The sequence below is a fragment of the Spermophilus citellus genome (genome assembly GCF_964194105.1).
Source record: "Spermophilus citellus genome assembly, chromosome: 4".
NCBI classification, from domain to species: domain Eukaryota; kingdom Metazoa; phylum Chordata; class Mammalia; order Rodentia; family Sciuridae; genus Spermophilus; species Spermophilus citellus.
The window spans coordinates 29,272,039-29,288,930 of NC_138185.1; the positions used below are offsets into that span (position 1 = coordinate 29,272,039).

At 43.4% G+C, this 16,892-nt stretch overlaps 1 protein-coding gene across 3 annotated transcripts; it reads left to right on the forward strand.

The window, feature by feature from the left end:
* The first annotated feature begins 4,348 nt into the window (after positions 1-4,348).
* Positions 4,349-16,727, forward strand: ITPA (inosine triphosphatase). Of its 3 annotated transcripts, none has more exons than XM_081291322.1 (8): positions 4,349-4,475; positions 7,546-7,603; positions 7,697-7,761; positions 8,377-8,450; positions 9,781-9,812; positions 10,955-11,070; positions 14,927-15,003; positions 16,245-16,727. In XM_081291322.1, exons 1-8 carry the CDS (start codon positions 4,410-4,412, stop codon positions 16,384-16,386), a joined length of 630 nt encoding a protein of 209 aa, XP_081147448.1. In that variant the 5' UTR covers positions 4,349-4,409; the 3' UTR covers positions 16,387-16,727. The 3 variants fall into 3 exon arrangements, with proteins under 3 accessions (XP_081147448.1, XP_081147449.1, XP_081147450.1); XM_081291323.1 differs by having other exon boundaries at positions 16,253-16,727; XM_081291324.1 differs by lacking the exon at positions 8,377-8,450 and having other exon boundaries at positions 4,394-4,475.
* Positions 16,728-16,892: the final 165 nt, after the last annotated feature.

Here is a 16,892-nt window from a genome sequence, read left to right on the forward strand (position 1 = left end):
AAGGCTCTCCCGTTTCCCACGTTAGGCTCCGCCCTCTCCAGGTCGGCGCAAGGGCTGGACACTTCGCACAGGCTTTAATTTCTATATTTTAAAATGGGTTATACAGCTCGGTGTGGTGGCTCACACGTGGAAGGCTGAGACAAGAGGATTGCGAATTCAAAGCCAGCGCCAGCAATTTAGCAAGGTCGCTAAGCAATTTAGCGAGATCTGTCTCTAAAATGTTTAAAAAGGGTTAGCGATGGGCTCGGTGGTTGAGAGCCCCCCCCCCTTCAATCCTTGGTACAGGGCTGTGATGAAGCTCAGCAGCCTCACATTCGCAAAACCCTGGGTTCCATCCCCAGTTCCAAAAAACAAATAACAAAAAAAAGGCAATTCATGGTACAAAACAAATTAAAAAAAAAAAAGTTATAGGAGAGCCAGCGGCGGGAGGGGGTGATGCATTCCTATAATTCCAGCAACTTCGAAGGCTGAGACAAGAGGACAGCAAGTTGGAGGCCAGCCTCAGCAATTTAGCAAGACCTTGTAAAAAGGGCCAGGGATCTAGTTCAGTGGTAGTGTGCCCTTGGGGTCAATCCCCAGAATCACTAAATAAATAAGTAAAATAAAATAAATTAAAACACTCATGATGTTAATTATTGGGAAGTTATCACAAAAGTAGGAAACATTTAGGCACGATTTTTTTAAATCACCAAGGTTGAGAATGTGGCTCAGTGATAAAATGCTTCCTGGCGTGTGTGAGCATCCAGGTTCAATCTCCAGCATCAGAATAAGTAAGTTAATTAATAAAATATACCACACTATTTATATAAACAAACAAATGTGGAAAAAACGCAAAAATATACTTAGGATGTCACACATCAACTGGAATGGAAGTTACCTCTGGGAAGGGAATGGGGTGGGATTAATCAGCAGAGTTTTGGCTGTACTTGTGACATTTGATTTCTTTAAAAGGGGAAGAAGGGGAGAGAACAAATTTTTCATTTAAATAGTGAAGTATTTTCTTTCTCAGACCTGCAACTTTATAACTATCCAAAATAAAATTAGTTTTATTAGGTTATACAATAATTAGTAATCCAGTGTTACCTAGTGAGAATTTGGTATTCCCACAGGGAATTAAAATTTCCTGTTAAGTCTTCAGGACCTAAAAAAAAAACCAAAAAACTGGGGACAAATTATACCTCAGTAATTAAAAAATAAAAAAAAAACAGGACAGCCTGGGCATGGTGGTGCATAGCTGCAATCCCAGCAACTGAGGCAAGAAGATTTCAAGTTCAAGACTAGCCTCAGCAACTTAGCAAGACCCTATCTCAAAATAAACAATAAAAAATATTGGGAATGTGGCTCATTGGTTAAGCACCCCTGGGTTCAACCCCCAATATCAAAACACACAAAAACCAAAACAGGACAGGTTTTGAACTGAAATTTTTTAAAAAAGCAAAGAACTAGCTGAATGGGGTATCACATCTATAATCCCAGTTACTCTGGATGGTGGAGCAGGATTGCAAACTTGAGACCAACTCTGGTGAAATTTAGCGAGATCCTAGCTCAAAATTAAAAAAAAAAAAATTTAGGGATGTAGCCCAATAGTAAAGAGCCCCTGGCCTCAATCCTGGTACTGGGAATTAAAAAAAAAAAAAGCAACTACACTGGGAATTTGCTATTATAGCAGGATATGTGCATATAATGACATAAGATAGGAGCAGAGCTAAGCAGGGAATTTGAAAAAAAAATATGGCAATCAGGCTGGGGTTGTAGTTCAATGATAAGAGCATATGGCTCTGGATTTAATTCCCCTTAACTGGGGCAGAGTAGAGGATAAAAGTTGGCAACATGTGCTGGGTGTGGTGGGGCACACCTGTAATCCCAGCAGCTCAGGAGGCTGAGGCAGGAGGATCATGAGTTCAAAGCCAGCTTCAGGAAAAGTGAGGCACTAAGCAACTCAGTGAGACCCTGTCTTTAAATAAAATACAAAATAGGGCTGGGGATGTGGCTCAGTGGTCAAGTGCTCCTGAGTGTTCAATCCCCAGTCTCTCTCTCTCTCTCTCTCTCTCTCTCTCTCTCTCTCTCTCACACACACACACACACACACACACACACACACAGTGGTAAACAAAAACATATGTGACTTACCATGATGATTTTGGGAGAACAGTTATTAGCTTTTCATCACTGTGACCAAAATACCTGACAAGAACAATTTTGAGGAAGAAAAGTTTATGTTGGCTCCCAGTTTCAGAGGTTCAGTCCATGGTCAGCTGACTCCATTGCTCTGAGCCTGAGTTAGGCAGAACATCATGGTGGAAGGTGTGGAGGAAAAGCTGCTCAGTCCATGACAGGAAATGGTGATTGATAAACCCAGTCTGATTCCCTCTTAAAATTGGGAGCCATCTCGATACAAAGACATAAAAGCTAATTTTGGCTTTACTATAAATTACTGCAAATTCTGAACTTGCTTGGAATGCCTGCCTGCCTGTGCCTTGAACTCACCCATGCATGGCTTTCCCTGACCAGATAATAACCCTCTCTGAGGCTCTAATGACCTTCATAAGTTCTGATGTCAGGCCAGTAAAAATATAAACTAGCCTTTGTGTTATGCTTGTCAGAGTTTTGTTATCTGTAACACCCTCCCCCCTTGTGTAACTTTCTGGGCTATAAAGCTGGGCTGCAAGAAAACTGCGGTGCTGTCTTGTTCCCATGGTTTATGTTGGGAGAGGCAGCCCGCCGGTCAAAATAATAAGCTTGCTTTAATTTGATTTTAATTGGAGTCAGTGGTCTTTTTTTTTTCCCATTGAGTTCTAACAATGATCACAAGAAGCCAGGGAAAAATAATATATAATCCCCATCATACACCCTTAGTGATCCACCACCTCCAGCCACATCCCACCTGCCTGCAGTTAACACCAGGAATCCATTCAAATCGTTACTCCATCAAATGGATTAATTCACTGTAAGGTTATACCTCTCATAATTCAATCATTTTTCTTTTTGTATTAACACAGGAACTTTGGGGGGACACCTCATATTTAAACCATAATAAGGAAGAAACAAAATAAAAACACAAACGATTATGAATCTGCAGTAAGGATATTAGTATTCCTAGGGAAGGCCAGTGTTATAAAAGCAAATAAAAGTTGCCAGGCATGGTGGTGCACACCTGTAATCCCAGTAACTAGGGAGGCTGAAACAGGAAGATTTCAAATTCAAGGCCAGCCTCGGCAATTAGGAAGACCATAAGCAATTTACTGTGACCCTGTCTCAAAAAAAAAAAAAAAAAAAAAAAAAAAATTAAAAGGGCTGGGGATGTGGCTCAGTGGTTAAGTGCCCCTGGGGTCAATCCTGGGTACCAAACCGGGAGTAGTGGTTGGGGGGAGTGAATAAAGGGAAGCTGAAACTTGAGCTCGCTGAGATCCAAGGAAGGCATGCGGATGGTGTGGGACCTCTGTCTTCTTCTCAGGATCCTTGGGGTAACTGATGTCTTCCAGACCCTCCTCTGCTCCAAAATTCCCAAAAGCCACTCCTCTAAGGGCTTTGCAGAGAATAAATGTTTTCTGCCTCAATAAAAGAGAGCAGGTCACCAATCAAAGCAGTGGTTCTCACTCTAATGAGCATCAGAATAACCCGAGGAATTCATCATTAACACAGACCAGCCAGACGCAGAGGTGCATGCCTGTAATCCTAGCCACTCTGGAGACTGAGACAGGAGGATACCTCTGTCTGCAGTGCAGTGGCCATGGAAAATGAATGATGGGTTTGAAAGGCTGGACAGATGAAAGAACCAGAGAGTCAAAATATTGAGTTCCCAACACTGCGAGATGGGGAAAAACAAAACAAAACAAACAAAAAAACGGGCTTGCTTTAGGTTGCGCCAAGGTTAAGTTCACAGTAAGCATTTCTGAGATGGTCGGCAAAGAGGAACTCAAGGAGTGGGGCTGAAAGTAAGGTAAGGAAAAAGGGCTTGGGAGCCCTTGCCTAGGAGCCGGTTCTCTGGGACAGACTTGAGCCCACAGAGAGTGACAACCGCCCAGGGCACAGGGCTGCAGCTCATCAGCAGCCACATTGGTTCTTTGCTTTTCTTGGTGCCCGGGTCCGTGGTCCCTCAAACTCAGCACCCGAAGTTCCCAATAATTTGGGAACAAAAGGTGCCGCGCCATTCTGCTCCCGACTAGCGCCAGGCGTTTAGGCTGCTCATTTGGAAAAAGCTGTTCGTCTGTGCAAGGATTCCTGGCGCTCACCGGCGGACACAGTGTTTCTCCAACCCCGAAACAGGATGTACCCGCCACCGGAGATACGCCTCCGGATCCCCAATTCGGCCGGAAACCGAGCCTCCCACTTCCGTCTCCAGCCGGAAGTATCTTTCGACTTCAGGCAAATGGGCTTCCGGGAACGCTGAGCGGATACCGGGGCTCGTCATGGCAGCCTCCTTGACCGGGAAGAAGATCGTGTTTGTCACGGGGAACTCCAAGAAGCTGGAGGAGGTGCCAGGAGGGTGTGGGGAGCTGACCTGGAGGTGGCTGGGAGTAGGGCTGAGATGGGGTTTCCAGGCGAGGGAAGCATGCAGAGGAGGCGTAGAGGGAGAACGAAGAGTTGGCCCCCTGGGAAGCATGGGTCAGGACCTGACCGTCTGCAAGGCGTTGGGGGATCAGGATGGGACTGCGGCGGAGTGGGGGTTCCCTGAGAGTTGAAGGGATGAACATTTTGACAGACCTCAGAGCTTGTCAGGTCAGGTGCTTCGGGGTCTGGAGGAGTGGCGAGGCCCTTAGCACAAGTCTCAAAGTTCTCCTCTTTTATCTAGACCCACACTGGGGCCCCGAGATCTCACTTGTATCTCTAAGACAAATCTAGATGCTGCTGCTGATTTGGAGGTGCAGGGATCCAGAGAGGGCGTGTATGGGGACTCAAACTGAGCAGGCCATGCCCCACTACGGTCCAGAAGCACTCTTAGCCAGTTTTGGCTTTTGTGAGATGGAGTGAAACCTTTCCCCACCCATTATAAGAGTCATGGCTGATAACTAACAAAAGACAAGTTAGCGAAAAAGAATCATAAAATGTATTTAATCCAGATTTTATATACAACAGAGTCTTCAGAATGAAGATCCAAAGATAGGGAATTCTTCTCTCTCAACCCCTCTGGTGCTAAGAATCAAACCCAGGGCGGCCTTCAGCTTACTACTAGGCAAGCACTTTACCGCTGAGCTATACCCCCAGCCTGAAAGAGGCTTATTTTTATTCTTAGATTTGATGGAACATGGACAACTGTGTGGAAATGTGATTAGACAAAAAGGGTATAATCCTATGCTAATAGACTGAACAAAGCGTGTTCTGATTCTTGGTCTCTGTGTGCAACATTTCTTACTTGTATAGGCAAGGACCCCCTCTGAATTGGGGGTTTTACCATCTACAGTCAGACAAGATAATTCAGAGAATTTCTTTATGGCCAGCTTCAGGACAGGAAGGCAGGGCAATATTAATATTTTTAGGCTTTCCAGCTCATTCTGGGGAGAAGGAGTTTTAATTTATATGACCCTACATTGGGAAGCATTTCTAGTTTCTCTGGCTTGCCTTGTGGGGAGAAAGGGGAGCTGGAGACAGAATAGAAAGCCAGAGACTTTGCTTTTTAAGTTTTTTAAAAATAACAATAATTATTATTATCATTATGAAGTACTGGGGATTTAACCTAGGGGTGCTCTAAATCTCCAATCCTTTTTATTTTTTATTTTGAGGCAGAGTATTACTAAGTTGTTCAGGCTGGCCTCAAACTTAGTTCTACCTGCCTCAATCTCCAGAGTCAGTGTGCCACCATGCTTGACTAGACTTTGCTTTTTGAGGCTTGCTTCTGAGGGACTAAGTTGCTACTTTGGGGTATTGTTTTTGAGTCCTAGCAGGATAGTGTGGGACATCTGCTTCACAGCACTATGAAACAGGAGTAAAAGAAGCAGTAGATCCAAAGTTTCTGTCTAAGCTAGTTGAGAGGTCTCTGGGGATTGACAGAACATCTTTGGCTACAAGTAACAGGCAAAGGTCTGGTAGGAATATGATGCTAAGATATCCTAAACGACTTAAGGATTAGCTCTCAAGGCTGACCTGTCCTTGTAGTTTCCTTTGCATATTCATCCCTACTTCTATTGGAGTCTTTCAGCTTTTTTTCCTACTGGTGGAGGGTACAATGAGACTTCTGCTAGACATCAGCTGTGATTGGCAGGACTTGAGTCAAGGGTTTGCTCCTTCTTAGCCATGGCCAAGGAGATGAGGTCATGTGTGGGCAATTAGGATTACACTTACTAAATATGTCTGAGACAAATGAATGAGGGGCAGTAGAGGAACCTGCATTTCTCTGTAACATAGAGACTGATGGCACTTCTGTGTCAGGACAGGGTTGACCTTCTTGGGAGCTAATACCCTGCTGAGGCCAGACCAGTCAGACAGACAGTGCCATCCAGAATGGAGTTCATACAGACCTCAAGCCTCTGACTAAGAATATGGCCTTCTACATTTGAATAACATTTGAGGATGTAGCTTAGTGGTAGAGTGCTTGCCTAGTATGTGCAAGTCTTGGGTTTGACCACCAGCACAAAAACAAAAACAGTCTGGGGTTGGGAGTATAGCTCAATGGTACAGCATTTGCCTGGGCTTCACAAGGCCCTAGAGAAGATGACTTGAACTTCATGTAGAACAGAAGACTTTTCATCTCTTGAAACCCCATTGGCAAACTGATGAAGCCCATGGACTCCTTCTTATGAAAATGGTGTACAAAAATACATAGGATTACAAAGGAGATCAACTATATTGAAGTACAGTTTTCAGAATATTAAAAATATTTGTGGTCTTGTTACATGTTTTATTAATGCATTAAAGGATTCAATCTAGCAATGTGTGCAGTTTCCTTGATTTTAAAATCTCAAGGAGGCTGGGGATGTAGCTCAGTGGTAGAGAGCTTGCCTTGCATGCATAAGATCCTGGGTTTGATCACCAGCACCTCAAAAAAAAAAAAAAAAAGATTGTAAAGACTTTTTTCTTCTTTCCCTGTAAATATTTTGAGGTACAGGCAAAATTATAATATGGTACAAAAACATCTGTGATTTTAATAGGTTTAAAAGTCACAGGAACTGATAACACTATTTTGGTTTGTTGTCTATATTTATGATATTAAAAGAGGACAAAATTTCAATTGGGAGTCTAGTGAGAATAAAGAAGGATATTTTTTTCCCATTCAGGTTCGCAGGTCTCCTGAACTCTGGGTAATCCCAGACAGAGAATTCCTGGTATGAGAGGATGGGTAGGGTTTCCGAAAGGATTGAGAAGCAAAAAGGTGGGGTGATGAGTAGCACAAGCAGAGGCCTGAAATAGGAGGGGACAGAGGAGTGAGGAGATAGGGTGCTAATTTGCTGGAATTAGACCCTGAAGGTTGGGATGAGGCTCATGGACTTGACTTGGTAAGCTTTAGAGGAGTGATGCATGAGTTACTTGATAAGAAAGTTCAGTGACAGTTTAGGTACTAATGGGGAATTATTAGTAGATGGTGATAAATGTTCTTTCATTTTGGAACAGGTCATTCAGATCCTAGGAGATAAATTTCCATGCACTTTGGTGGCACAGAAAATTGACCGTATGTCTCTGTTTTGTTTTATTTTTTAAAAGATGTTTCCATTTCTCTATCTTCCTTTGACCTGACTCTGTGTGTGTCTGTTTCCCTAAAAAGTGCCAGAATACCAGGGAGAGCCGGATGAAATTTCCATACAGAAGTGTCAAGAGGCAGCCCGCCAGGTGCTTATCTTACATTTGTCCTGCTTGTCCCACACTCAGTCCTCTTTTGTAGCTTGTTGTGGTGGTTCCTGAGGTTGTACCTGCTGAGAACAGTTAGAGAACAATAGAGAGGGCACAGTTCTGTTGTGATTTCAGAGAACTGCTCAGGCCCAGCTAGCTTTGGATCAGTAATTGTTGGCTTTGAAACACTTCCATTCTGTCTCAGCCTTAACTGCCTGGTATCCCCCAAGACTACCATAAAAACACACATTCCCTCTCTAACCACCCTCTTCTGATTCTCAGTATGTACATTTCAGCCCTATGTTCTCCCTATACACATCCACACCTGCACTTGCACATTTTTGCAAATTGAGAAATGTTATGAAGGGTTGAATTGCCTGGATGTGAATCCCAGCACTTCCATTGCTGTATCTGGAGCTATCTTTACACTTGCCAATGGTTTGGTGTCTCTATCTCTAAAATGAAGATAAAGAGGGCAGGGCCTTGTGACTTTATCTTCTGCAGATCTCAACTGGCTGCTGGGTTGGCTTCAGCCTGGGTGCCCCGGAAATTCAGGGCAGGGATGGAGCCTACTGCTGGTTGTAGGTCTCAGGGATTCATGTCCTTGTGCTGTAGGTACAGGGGCCTGTCCTGGTGGAGGATACTTGTCTGTGCTTCAACGCCCTCGGAGGGCTACCTGGCCCCTATATGTAAGTGTTCCCACCAAACCCTTTCTAGGGCCCCAACCACAAAACCACTGGAACTGCCAAAGATTGGTTACTTGATATTGCAGGTCATTCACTGTCCAACATCAACACCAATATTTCTCTTATCCTAAAGAAGGATTAGGGATAGAGAGGTGTGCCTTTCTTTTGTACAGTGTGAGAATGTGATTGTGTAAGTGGAGATGGGAAAGGGGAACCCACCAATTTCAGTGGTACATTCATAAGCATATCAGTTTCAGGAAAAGAATAAGGAAGTTGAGATCTGAAAATTTATTTCTTTGAAACTACCCAGTACCCTGGACTCCCTTAGAAGGTCTTTGTGGCTGGGGTTGTGGCTCAGAGGAAGAGCGTTTGCCTAGTATGCGTGAGGCACTGAGTTCGATCCTCAGTACCACCTAAAAATAAATAAATAAATGTTTTAAAAAAAAAAAAAGAAGGTCTTTGTGTATCTCTAGGTACAATTACTCCAATTTGAAGATCCCTCCATGGGCTTAGGAACATAAGCACAGTTTTTAAAATTTATTTAGTTTTTAGTACTGGGAATTGAATTTAGGAATACTTTCCCACTGAGTTAATTGTCAGCACTCTTTAATTTTTTTTTTTTTTTTTGAGATGGTCTTAACAAGTTGCTAAGGGTCTCAGTGATTTGTTGAGGCTGTCCTTGAACTTACTATCTTCCTGCCTCAACCTCTTGAGTCATTGGGGTTATAGGCATATACCATCATGCATGGTGACATATATACATAGTTCTGTTGCTAGGTTTGAGGTATAAATGTCTTTAACATTTAGATGATCGGTTTGCTTGCCAAAGCAATAGTACCTGTATATATTTCTAGTCTATAGTATTATATTGCTCACATCCTCACTGGCTCTGAGGATTATGATTTTTTAATATTTTGCACTTTGAGAAGTGTGGAATGTCATCCAATGCAGTCTTAGTTTTCATTTCTCTTGTTACCAATGAGGTTGAGGCCTTTGTTTGGTTATTGATTCTTCTGTGCACTGCCTGTTTGCCTCCAGGCAAAAATAGTTTTCCTATTAAATCATTCTCTCCCCTGACCTCCCTCCATCTCCTCCCCACCCACCCCCTCTCTTTTTTGTTGGATTGAACTCAGGGCCTAATGTATTAAAGACATGCTCTACCACTGAGCTACACCCCCTGCCCCTAGATTATTTCTCTTAGTTTTGAGTTGAGACAGTTTTTATCATTTCCCTGTGGTTTTTCTTGAGCTCTGATCCCTGTAGGGCACAGCCCAGAGAGAGTGGCAGAAGATCCATTTGCTCCTGGTGTCTGACTCTTTTATTTCTTTTGCAGAAAATGGTTTCTGGAGAAGTTAAAGCCTGAAGGTACTGTCCCCATTGTTTATTCCCTTGGATCTGTTGGGAACTGAGAATCAGGGTAATTCAGGGGAGTGGGCCCCCACTAGTAAACAGGAATCCCAGGCTGTAGTCCCTGGCATTGAGCCTCTCCATCTCTATTTTCCTTTCTTTAAACTGCCACTCATTTGTTCCAGAGAGTAGTGAGATGTGGGGGGTGGTAGGTATTGTGAATTTGAGGGACAAAGGGGCTGTGGTTGATTCTGCATCTCAAGAGGGACTTGACCCTAGTGACTACATGCAGTTGCTTGTTTCAGCCAGGGCCTGGCTCATGGGTCGTAGGATCAGCCTGTCCTAGACCCCAGCAATCCATACCCTGTCACCCTCATGTGTAAACCAAATTGGTCCTTCTTTAAAAAACACTTTATACATGGAGCATTTCAAACATGGCCAGTAGTAGAATAGAATAATAGACATAAATATATTCAATTATTTGTCGATTTTTAAAGTATAGTAAAATAATGAACTCTGTATCCCCATATCCAGCTTATCAGCACAAGGCCTATTTTGTGATATCTGTAACCTGCTCTAATTTTTTCTCAATCCAGTATTTAAAAGCAAATCCCCAACACCATAATATCTATTAAGTTCTTCAGCCTTTATGTCTAAAAGATGAAAAAATTAAAAACATTAACCAACTAAAATTATGTGTGTGTGTGTGTATGTGTGTGTGTTGTATACACATACACACATACATACTGATGCGAGGGATTGAACCCAGGGCCTCAGCCATGCTGAACACACACTATACCACTTGAGTTACACCTCAATTAATTTCATAGTATTACCTAATTAGTTTGGAGATTTCCTTGGTTGTGACAAAAATGCCTTTACATGGTTCATTTTGCACTGGAAATCAAACAAGTTCCTACTGTATTGGTTGATTTTCTGACTTTGATAAAAGCCTTGGTCTCATTGTGCCAGAGGAAAGCGGATACCCAGAATCTTGATCTGGGTCTCAGCTCCCTTATGAGAGCTAGGATAAGCTTTGGCAGCCTCCCACCCAACCTAATCCAAACTTGAGGAACTCTTTCCTTCTCACCCTTGGTGGTCTTTGGCAGGTGGGACTGGGCAGCACAGATGCACTGAGCCCTCATAGTATCTACACACAGGTCTCTATCAGCTTCTGGCCGGCTTTGAGGACAAGTCAGCCTATGCACTCTGCACCTTCGCGCTCAGCACTGGGGAACCCAGCGAGCCAGTGCACCTGTTCAGGGGCCGAACCTCAGTAAGTACCCACTCAGATGCCATTCTCCCATGGGCCACCAGAGGGCGTTGCGACCTGAGTGGACATCCAGGGTCTTTTGCTGGACCTTCCTGGAAGGGTATGTGGTATCCAGAGTTAGTTATCAGTGCCTTGTATGAGGCACCATTGAGCACTATCATTAGAAGTGTTGTCAATCCCCAAACTTCTGTGGTCGCTGAAGCTACTAGTTCAGGGAAACAAAATGATTAACAACTCCTGAGGCCTTATACACCCAAATCTCTGCAGTGTGTACCCTATAAGAAACAGTTGTACAAATTAAAGGTTACTGCTCCTGAAGCTACATCTATAGCCCAGATTTCTCTACGGCCAAATCTTCTTATCCATCTGCCAAGGCTAATGCTCACCTTGAGTGTCTCACAGCCTTTCTGACTTCATGTTTGCATAGAATTCCTTTTATTCTCCCTCCCTCTCTCAATACTAGGGATTGAACCTTAGGAGAGTTCAAGTGAAATACATTTCTTTGTATGCAATGCTAGGCAAGCACTCCACCACCAAGCAAAACCCCAGCTCAGAATTTTAATTCTTCACCTTAACTTATTCCTTTCCCAGCTGCCTGCCATTTAACACTTTACACCTACCTGACTGACTCAGGTTTAGCTGCTTTTCTCAAGGTCTGCACTTCTATCACAGCTGGTCAACTGCCCCCAGACCCTGTCCATTCTTTCCCTATGACAGGACTGTGCCTTCCAGCACATCACCCTGCTCAGTTCCTCCTGCCAGGATAAAATCCAGACATTTTTCTGGGAATTGTTCATATATTTTCCTTTACCCTGCTTGGTTTTAAAAAATAATTGGTGCTGGTGGGGGGGAATACCAGGGATTGAACTCAGGGTTACTTGACTACTGAGCCTCATCCCCCATCCCTATTTTGTATGGAATCCAGGGCCCATGTGCCAGGCAAGTACTCCACTGCTGAGCTACATCCCCAGCCTTTTTTTTTTTTTTTTTTTTTTTTTAGTTTTATTTTGAGACAAAGTTTCATTATGTTGTCAAGGCTGATATGGAACTTGTGATCCTCCCTCCTCAGCTTCTGGGTGTAGCTGGGATTCTAGGCGTGTGCCATCACAGCTGGTTTTATTTATTTTTTGTGGCATTGGGGATTCAGTCTAGGGCCTCGTGCATGCTATGCAAGTATGCAAGTGCTCTACCATTAAGCTACATCCTTGGTTCAAAACCATTTTTAAGTGTACATTACAATAGCATTAAATATATTCATATGTATAACATATCTCCAGAACTTTTTTATTTGGTTCTGGGGATTGAATCCAGGAGTGCTTTACCACTGAGCCCTGAGCCACATCCCTAGCCCTCTCCCCCTTTTTTTTCCTTAACCGTTTTTTTTTTTAAATATTTATTTTTTAGAAGTAGTTGGACACAATACATTTATTTATCTATTTTTTTATGTGGTGCTAAGGATCCAACCCAGGGCCTTGCACGTGCTAGACGAGTGCTCTACTGGTGAGCTACAACCCCAGCCCTTTTTCCTTAATGAACTCTGTATCCCCATATCCAGCTTATCAGCACAAGGCCTATTTTGTGATATCTGTAACCTGCTCTAATTTTTTCTCAATCCAGTATTTTTATTGAGACAGAATCTTGCTAAATTGCTTAGGCCTCACTAAATTGCTGAGACTGGCCTCAAACTCACAATCCTTTGCCTTGGCCTCCTAAATCACTGAGATTACAGGCATTTGCCACCATGCCTGTCACAACTTCATTTTAAAAAATCTGAAACTACCCATTGAATAACTCCCTTTAACTCCCGTCCTCCAGCCCCTAGCATCTACCATTCTACTTACTACTTCTAAAGAGTTTAACTACTTTAGATACCTCTGTAAATAGAGTCATACAATATTTGTCTTTTTATGATTGGGTTATTTCACTTAGCATAATGTGTTCAAGGTTCATTCATTAGCATGACAGAACTTCTGTGATTTTAAGACTAAAAAATATTCCATCGTATACATAGACTACATTTTCTTTATTGACCTACCTGTCGATGACCTTTGGATTACTTCCACCTCTCGGCTATTGTAAAATAATGCTACAGTGACACAACATCACTTCAAGAACCTGTTGATAGGACCTGTGTCACTGCAGACCCCACCATTCCCTGTTTCTGGCTTTAGCTACTTCTTGCATTTGTTGCCTGGCAGCCCCCACCTCCCCTGAGTAGCCTTGTTTCTTTGTCTTGTTCTGTTTTCACCTTGTACTGCTTATCCACATTGGCACACCAGACACACATTGTTCACAGTGGCAAGTTAACCACGTTATTCTTTCTGCAACTCAGATGTGCTGAGTTTCAGAGACTTTGTGCCAGCTATGTTTGACACCTGGAATGTTCTTGCTGCAACCCTGTATATGGCTAAAGGGTCCCTTCCTCACTGTGTCTTTCCCTGAGCTCCCCATCCATGTCACTCCGTCCTGTTGTTCTGAAACTCAACACCCTGTTGGTCCCCTTTAAGGTACTTTGCATTTGTTAATCACCGATTAATTTACTGGTGTCATGCCTGTTTGACATTCACTATAGGCAGGAAGGATATGTTTGCTGTGACCCCAGTGCTAAGAACACTGCCTGGTCTACTGTAGGTGCTCAGAAAACATGTGTTGCAGGAGTGAGGCTCAGAATGGTACACTAAGTGGCCTAATCACACAGCTCCCCACTAGCAGAAACAGAATTTGCCCTTGGCTCTGCATAACTTGGCATTTATGTGGCTTATCCCTATCATCCACCATTGCCTTTTTTTTGTTTTGGTTTGTTTGTCTTGTGATGCTAGGGATTGAACCTGGGACCTCTTGCATTCTAGGTAAGTGCTCTACCACTGAACTGCATCCCTAGCTCTGTTTTGAAAAGATTTTTTTTTTTTTTTACTTTGATGGCAAAATGACATTTTACGACATTGGATTATAATTTGTTCTCTCTGTAACATTTTCATGTTGGAATTTGACTATTATAGCCAGTATTACTTAAGCTCCTGGATGTGTTTAGCCACTGCTGAATACTTTCTTTTTCTTTTTCTTTTTTTTTTATTTTTTATTTTTTTGGTGTAGATGGACACAACACAATGAATTTTATTTTTATGTGGTGCTGAGGATCGAACCCGGATCCTGCCCGTGCTAGGTGAGCGCTCCACTGCTGAGCCACAATCCCAGCCCAATACTTTCTATTAGGGTGTTTACCTGCTAGAGCCTCTCTTGTTTTCTTTTTCTTCTTCTTCTTCTTTTTTTTTTTTTTTTTTTTTTTTTTTTTTTTGGTGGTGGTGGTTGTTGCTGCTGCTTTTTTTGGTTTTGTTTTACTAAGGATAAAACTTCAGGTCTCATGGTTGCTAGGTAAGCATTCTAGCACTGAGCTACATCACTGGCTATTTAACTTCCTCTTAGGAGAAAATGTTTTCTATTAGTTTTTTTAGGTTGAGTCATTTTTCTTCAATGAAGTCACAGTTTATCAAAAGTGTAGAGAGGAAAATGTTGGCCCCAGAGGTGTTAGTGGACCAATTGAATACATGGTTACTCCCTGTATTCCCTGATTTGCATTTTATTTAGATTTTCAACAAACATTTATAAGCACCTTAGTTCCCTTGAATTACATATTTTTTAATATTTTAACACCTTTTTATTTTATTTATGTGGTGCTGAGGATTGAACCCAGGACCTCATACATGCGAGACAAGTGCTCTACCACTGAGCCCTAGCCCCTTGAATTACATTTTGAGTGAACTGGGTTTAATCACATGCATTAACTAACCAAATTCAAACTGCCTCCTAGTGCATCTCCTCCATGCCCAGTTATACACCTGTGCTCTCTTTTCTGTGGCAGGGCCAAATTGTGGTGCCCCGAGGCTGCCGGGACTTTGGCTGGGACCCCTGCTTTCAGCCTGATGGATATGAGCAGACGTAAGGAGCCCATTTTTTCTCTGGGATGTGGGGTTGGGTGGGCACCCTGCCCAAGTTTAGTAATGCGGATATGGGCGGGGCAGGTTCTGAGAGTGCTGTTCCAGCTGTAGGCAGCTCTGCTGGGGTAGACGCAAGGAATCTGGTGACACAGCCCACAGCAGGGCGGAGCTGGGTATCCTGAGCTCTCAGGCTCCAGCTTGTCCCAGAACTGCTGTGCTACTGCTGGCTTTCCTTCTCTGGCCTTGGCTTATCAAAATATTTAAATGTAACAGTTTTGTGGGGTAATTTTGACTCTCCAGTCTGGGTTGGAAAAATTATTCAAATAATACTATATATTCTCAGTATTTCACACTACCTCCCCTCCCCATATTTATGTGGCACACATTGGTCAATATTGGAATCAGTCTTTCTGGGCTGGATAGGCCCTAGGGAGCTTGGCCTGAGGCTTCACAGAAGCCACACAGGGCTAAGGACATTGTGAAGCAGCACTGTCCAAGAATGCTCTGGGGCAGCAGATATTCTATATCTGCACTGTCTGGTTGGATAGCTATTAGCCGTATTCGGCTGTGGAGCACTTAAAATGCATTTAGACTGAAGAATTGTATTTATTTTTTATGGTGCTAGGAATTAAATCCAGTCTTGTGCATGCTAGGCAAGTGCTCTACCACTGAGCTACACCCTGAGTGCCTGGATTTATTTGTGTTCAGTTGTGTTAAACTTACATAGTCACATGTGGCTAATGGCTACTGTGTTGGATAACAAAGGTCTGAAGCCCACCAGTCGGGTGTGGATTCTCACCTCCCTGGATTCTTGGCATGGAGCATGGGCCTGTAGCCCGTATCTGTTTGGGATCCTCCCCTGCAACTTACTCAGGGCATTAGAGGGGACTGCTGTGTTTGCTCTGTCAGGCTCTGCTGCTTCCTGTCAACAGATGACAAAGCTGATCAAACATGCAGCTCATCCACTTCTCCTCAGATTCCCTTAAGTTTTAGCCACACTGGAGCAAATTTAACATTCATCATGTTCATTAATATCAACAAAGGAACTTAAAACTCCATTTTTTTTTTAATTAATAGACTGCCAGGAGTTGGTGGCTCCTGTCCCACTTTGTGTATGTGTGTGGGGGGCTGCTTCTTGAGCTTTGGACTCTGTGATTTGGGGGTAAGATGAGGTGGAATGGAGCTAGGCATCCTCTGGGGTCTAGGCTCCCTGTTCTCTGAGCAGCTACTGTTACCCCTTAGGTACGCAGAGATGCCCAAGGCCAAGAAGAACGTCATCTCTCATCGCTTCCGGGCCCTGCTGGAGTTGCAAAAGTATTTTGGCAGCATGACTCCTCCTGAGGCTGGAGGAGACCACTCAGGCCAGGGATCTGGGGAGGGCTAGCCTAAACCTGCACCATTAGGCAGGCACCCCTGGAAGTACTTCCTTCAGGGTTTCCCCTTGCTGGGGGTGTCAAGGCAATCTCCCTATCCTGGTCTGGAAGAGCAGCTAACTGCTTAGAGAAATTCTGAGCAAGTTGATGCCAGTCTCTTGCCCTTAGGCCATCTGGGATTCAGTGATCTCTAGGCCTAGGATCCTGAGAGGTCTTTAGGTGCTAAAACTGGCCTTGGCAGGATTGAGGGTTTGGGAAAGAACCAAACAGTCTTCAATGTTCTTAAAATGTGGGAAATAAAAATTCTGGAAGGTACTTGTTTCCAAAATAAACTAGATACATCTGCTTTGAACCCTGCCAGGCTGATGTCTTCTGAGTCCCCTTGGGGGTGGTGAGACAAGGGCATCGCTGTCAAGGATGTTTGCCTACCCTTTGCTGGCTTGCATGTTACATCTTCTCTGCTTGTGTTCTTTCGAGTCATGAATTGTGAGCTGGCCATTCCTTGCAGGATGTGTGT